We start from the raw sequence: 6,112 nt of genomic DNA on the forward strand, positions 1-6,112 counted from the left end.
CCTCTCTCTCTCTCTCTCTCTCTCTCTCTCTCTCTCTCTCTCTCTCTCGTCTTTTTGTTTTTTGGTGGTTGTTGTTGAATTGTTGTTTGTTTTTTTGAGACAGGGTTTCTCTGTGTAGCCTTGGCTGTTCTAGAACTCACTTTGTAGGCCAGGCTGGCCTTGAACTCATAGAGATCCTCCTGCCTCTGCCTCCTGTCTCCTGCCTGAGTGCTGGGATTAAAGGGGTGTGCTACCACCTGCCAGCTGTATTTCTATTTTCTAATATAATATAATAATCACAATTTGTACGTGTAATTAAAATAGTTTTTACATAAAGCATACACCCTAAAAGTTATGTTTTCAAAATGTCAGCAGTTGTATCAGCCTGGCAGGACCCTATGAAGACTGGTCCATGGAATCTGAGGACAACTTCTGCTTGTGTGGGAGGAACCAGCTGCAGCTGGGGACTCATTCTCCAGGGCCCCCCTTAGAGGGCCCCTTCAGTGGATGGGACAAGGTGGGCCACCCTGCCCCTGCTCCCCTCTGCACCTCTGGGCAGTGTGCTCCAGGAAGCTGTTGGCACCACGGCAAGGTATCAGAATCCCAATGTTTTTGTGGGGAAAGGGTTTACTAATGGCAAAGGGAACTTCCTGGTTTGGCTTTGATGAAAACCTGAAGCCACGAGAAGTCAAGGCTGAGAGGTCAGTGAGGGTGTGGCCACTGACCTCACCTCAGGCCACACTGGAGGCCAGCCCCAGTGACTCATCCCTTACAGGCCTGGGAATCCTGCCTGGAGTGAGCACAAGCCAACAAGGCCTCCACCAGCTCTCTCGCAGGGCGGTGGCCTCTCAGATTAACTGCCTGCCACCGCAGGCCCTGAAGATACGGCTGGCAGAACGTGAGTGCCATGGCCCTCTGCCATGGACTTCCTAGGCAGCAGGCTTCCCACAGCAGGAGCAAGGGGCCCCTGGTGAGTTTGGATGGCACCCGGAGGTGAGCGTTGTTAGAACTCTACACATAAGCACCTCCCAAGACTTAGCCAAAGAGGCCTTGCTGCTTCCTTCTCCCAGGAGGCTCATGGGACGTGGCGGGGGTGGGGTCAAGTTGGATAGAAGGATCCACTCCAGCTCAGCTCAGGCAGAGTCTTGAGAATGATCTGAAAGCTGGGCGGGGGCGGGGGGGGGGATGAGCCATTTAGGAGGCAGAGCATGTCTGTGGTGGGTCCCCACGGTGGGTGTTGTGGTTGGCAGATGAGGAAGAAAGGTTTTAGGTAAACTTTGGTCCTGTGCACTGCACTCCCTTCTGGGAAGAGGATAGGAAGCCTCTTGAACAGCAGATGCTGGACCCGGGGGCTTCTGCTGGCCCTCCCAGGAACCCTCAGATGCACCCCTACCTTTCAGGTCCCTACTCCTGTAGAGGCAGCTGGAACAGGTTTCATCCTCCCGCTTCCCCGCATTGGCCCAGATTTTTCCAGTAGAAACCACCACCCTCCTCTGGACGGGCTCCACTGCAGCGTTAAAACAGCGTTTAAGACTGTGCCTAGAGGAACAGTAGGTCGCCCCGTGTGCTGATTCTTCAAGAGAGCCAGTCTTGGGTGAGGCCTGGCGGGTGCCAGGGCTTCTTCTGTTTCCAGTGGCTTTATAGGAGTGTGCCACCACACCCAACACAAACAATTTGGTTCGTGTCAGGCACAAAAGTGTTCTGGAGGTGTCTACAACACCACTTCTGCCGGTGTGTTCCTCCTGGGATTCACTCCAAGGATTGCACACAGGGTCATTCCACATCTAACCCAATCCAGCGTGTCCCCCCTCCACACCCTTCTGTGCCGTCTGTCCCCTGCCTGTCTTCATTTTGCCAGCTCCTCCTTGTGCCTCAAGATTTGACCCTAACAACACCTCTGTCGGGAAACCTTCCTATGGCCACCATGTGCCCTCTCCTCAAAAATAAATAACTGCACTAAAATTTAAATATTCTCTTTTTAATAAACCCCAGCTCTGCCTCAGAGGGGGAAAATACTAGAGCGAGTGATGGATGGAGGCTGGTTTTCTAGAAACTGGAAAGAGACTAGACACCAACATGACTTCAGAAAAAGAAACCTGCCAGATTGACCTGATTTTCTCAGGAACTAGAGCAGACAGGATCCCTGGTTTCCAGCAGGATGCCTGGGAAGGGGACTGGGAGAACATGGCTGGATGCCTGGATAACTGCGCATGCCCCTGGCCCACGGATGATCGGGTCTGACACAGCTGCACAGCCTGGGAGGTCTAGTGTGTGGGCAGCTTGGGGCCTTTGGGACTGTCCTGTCTTCACTGCTACTAATGGCTTAAAGAGGATGCTCAGAGCAGGCTGAAAGAGTAACCAGATGCTGGGAATACAGACCTGTAAAAATCTCAAGAGTGGACCAAACCGACCGAGAACAAGCCGTATGACGGGGCAGTAACTCAGTGTCTGAATGCACCCTGTGGCTGCAGGGGACAGCTCACTGTGCCAGAGTGATGTGGCTGCCCAGCCCAGCACACTTCCAGGCAGTAGTCCAAGAGAAACCTCAAGGCCAAGGTCACTGCGAGCTGACCAGACAACAGAGAATTTAAAGGAGACTGGCCACACTGGCAAGCGTGTATCTACTGAGCGGTGGAAAGCAATGGGGGTGGCTTCTATAGGGGAGGGCTGGTAGGCTGAGGCCCCCTGCCTAGTCCACCGTGCATGGAAGAAACCAGTGAAGGTGTTCGGGAAAGCTCTGCTTCCCTGTCTGCATGCTCCCGTGTGGAACCACAGGATCTGAGGAAAGGGATCCAACCGACTTGCACCCCCTTTGACTTGTTATCCTGAATAAGCCCCTTGTTGAACCAGGCAGAGACTCCACCCACCATAGCGATGGCCCTAATGGGCCTGGGATATCTGAGGCTCGCTGTCAGCATCCCAGGCTTGATCTGTAGGTAGGTGTCCAGGGACAGAGGACCTATGGTGAAGGTGTACAGGGAAGGCCAAACATAGCTTAGTAACAGTTGACCAGATCCAAGCTGCCTGGGGTGGGGCAGCTGGGCTGGAGTAAGCTCTTGGTTCCCGTGAGTGAGCGGAAGAGGCTGATGGCCCACCAGGCAGGGTCATGAGAGGGACAGCATCCCCAACCTCTCTAAGCATTTCCAAAGTTGTGGATATACCTGATAGGGATTCACCCTGGTTTTGAAGCCTACATTTTTTTCCTTCAAGACGTTATCCTTAGTGGGAGATGGTGGCATATATATTTAAGTGATTCCCCCAAAAGAGGAACACGTGGTCTCCCTTTCTTCCTCCTGAAGGTCGCGTTCCACGGCTTCCCAGTTTCCCCCTCGGGGCCACCCGAGAGCACAGATCTCCCATTAAACCTGGATATTTCTTAATTCGGCTTGTTTTGATTTGGCTTGATTGAGAATTTTTGCGCCAGCAGGGAGCTTATACCGACAAATATTCCTAACACCCCTGACCTAGAACGCTTTCCCCCCTCTCTATTATTTATTTGTGCATGTGTGTATGCTATGTGTGTGTGCACACGCATACATGCCTACATGCATACATGCATACGTGCATGCCAAGCCATAGCATTTGTGTATGGGTCAGATGTGGCAACTTTCATGAGTTTGTTCCCCACTTCTACCATGTGGGTCCCTTAGATGGAGCTCAGGAGTCCAGGTTTGACTTCAAGCTCCTTTACACACTGACCCGTCTTGCAGGCCCCTGGTCTGTAACTTCTCATTGAAGAGCCTCAGCCTCCTGAGTGCTAGGATTACGGGTGTGCACCACCATGCCAAACAGCACAGATTTTTTTTTTTTATGGTTGGGTGGAGGTGATTTTATGTTAAGCACTTAGTAATGATCCTGAAATGGGTGTTCAAATACTTGCGTTTGCTCTCTTATCTCGCCTTTTCAATGGATTCTTTTGATTGCAGCAAACACTTTCGGGCCAGGGCAAATACTGTTAAACGTTACTCATATAGGGTGCTATATGAGTCCAGATAGCTTTTCTGGAAGGATACAGACATAAAATTATTGGTGCCACTTCCACTGGAGAGGAAATGTTGCCTTTTGGTGGTGGAGGCCTTTCCCCCAAACTGTAGACTTTAAACATGTTTCCTAGTTAGGTGTATTATGGGTCTTTTTGGTCTTCCTCTTTTTTTTTTTTTTTATATATACTAGCAAATCAACAACAGGAAACTGCTTAAAAAAACCAACTCATTCAAAAGTTCCAAGTTTGTCTTTTAAACATTTGACCAATTTTTTTGTTAGCCAATGATCATTTTCTGATTACTCCATAAATGGACAAACATTGGACTTCTTCATACTAAAATGGTAGTGAGGGTGGTGGTTGGGGTTCAGCCTCATATCCTATCCTATCCTATCATATCCTGTGGGAGAGTGGGGAGCACCAGGGTATATGTGGGTTTCTGTTCAAAGGGGAGCAGAGCAGTTCATTTTGAGTGCATACCTCGGGCCCATCGTCTTGGGAACCCTCCATCAGTTTCTGTACAAATTTCTCCACGATCTGGGGTCTCACAACTGAAAAGTTTTCTTTCACGACCTGGTGTTTCCAAAGTTCTAGAAAAAAAAAAAAGCCAACAACAACCATCAGATCAGAACAGGAACCACAAAACACAGACAGGTACCAAGGACATGACTCCACAGCTCCCAAAAGATGCCAACACAACAATCTGCCACTTTGAAATGTAAGTGGGAATGGGAGGACATAGAACCCTCTGGAACGTGGAGGAAGGGAGATATCTAGCAAGGTTCTTAATAGAAATATCTGGGGAAGGCTTCCTGGAGACCAGTGCACAGTACTGTAGACAAAACCCAGAAGGAAACGTTACTGCGTGGCTTTTCATTCCTCTTTCAAGATGTCTGCCTTGTTAACACCCCTCTGCAGGATGATCTCAGCGGCGTGCCCCTATCGGAAGTCAACGAAGAACACAGCTGATGCGTAGGCGAGGAAGCACGCACGCACGGCACAAACTCATTCAGAGCAAAGTTTCATATGGTGGCAGACGGTGCGGGAAACTCAGCTGGCTGTCATTCGGGGTCATTTCAACTATGGCACCCCTCCCCCCAGCGGAGTACTAGGCCACTGTTCACAGAAAGAATGTTGATGGTGTTGACCAAATACCAACCACCTCTGGTTAGGAAGTAAAAATGCCAAGGCATAGAACAGTGGCTATAGAAGGAGCCCACTCAGCGCCGTGCTCCAGGAGTCTCCCCATCTTTGCTCCGTCATCATCCCCCCTCCTTTAAGACTGCCCAGAGCAGCGCGCGCCTTTCCGCTGTTTTATTAAAACCCTCCTTCTGGTTCTCCTCTAGCGGTTTACCGGCTCATTTCTTCACACCTTTTACGGCAGAATTCCCAGAAAGCAAAGTCATCCCGCAAACCCACTTGCCTGGTTTTCACTTCCACAAGTCTGGGGGAACTGATTTCATTACAAATACCCACAACTTCCACTGAAGCCAATGGCTTGACTTGCCTGCCCTAGCATTTTGCCAAGGTCCTCACTTCCCCTCTGGGGAAGCTGCCCTTCTCAAGGCCCTGGGACGCCTTCAAAAGCCTTGCTTTCTTCTTAGCTAACAGTGACCTAGCTTTCTTTGTCACTGAGCAGGTCTTCTTTTCCACACTCCCCTGGCCCCTGGCCTCAGCCTCTGTCCACCTGTTTAGTTTGGTATACTCATAATTATAATTATTGTAATAATCATCTCAAGTTTGGGCTAACAGCTTCCTTATTCTAAGGTCACTTAAAACTTAATTTATGCTTAATCAAGTTACCAGCGTCCCCTCTCTAACTGACTCCATCTATAGCTTGCCCCAGATCAAAGATAGAACTTCCACCTTCCCAGATGTTCCAAAGCCTGAAATCGTGATGGACTGCTATATTCTAATGACCGTGTTGTATCTGATCAGTCATTGCTGCCTTGGAAGGTACCCAGCATCCCACCACTTATATTTTCTCTGCTTCCAGTTCCAAGACAGGGGCTGGAGAGGTGGCACTAACAGTCAAGGGCTTGCCTTGCAAGGAAAGGACCTAAGTTCTGTCCATTCCTGGGAAGCTGGAGGCAAGACCCACAGGGCTCACTGGAGAGAGGCAAGCAGACCCCAGGGCTCACTGGGTGGAGG

General features: G+C 50.1%; 1 protein-coding gene across 1 annotated transcript in view; it reads right to left on the reverse strand.

Annotated features, from left to right (window-relative positions):
• LOC101991582 overlaps nt 1-6,112 on the reverse strand; it is a 177,353-nt gene that overhangs the window by 22,064 nt on the left and 149,177 nt on the right. The window contains exons 37-40 of the mRNA XM_026787503.1: nt 4,442-4,551; nt 2,205-2,325; nt 1,373-1,486; nt 529-673 (exon numbers count right to left, since the gene is read on the reverse strand). Of these exons, the coding sequence (XP_026643304.1) occupies nt 529-673; nt 1,373-1,486; nt 2,205-2,325; nt 4,442-4,551 (490 nt within the window). The remainder of the gene's footprint in view (nt 1-528; nt 674-1,372; nt 1,487-2,204; nt 2,326-4,441; nt 4,552-6,112) is intronic.

This window comes from Microtus ochrogaster, linkage group LG9 (assembly GCF_000317375.1).
Source record: "Microtus ochrogaster isolate Prairie Vole_2 linkage group LG9, MicOch1.0, whole genome shotgun sequence".
NCBI classification, from domain to species: Eukaryota; Metazoa; Chordata; class Mammalia; order Rodentia; family Cricetidae; genus Microtus; species Microtus ochrogaster.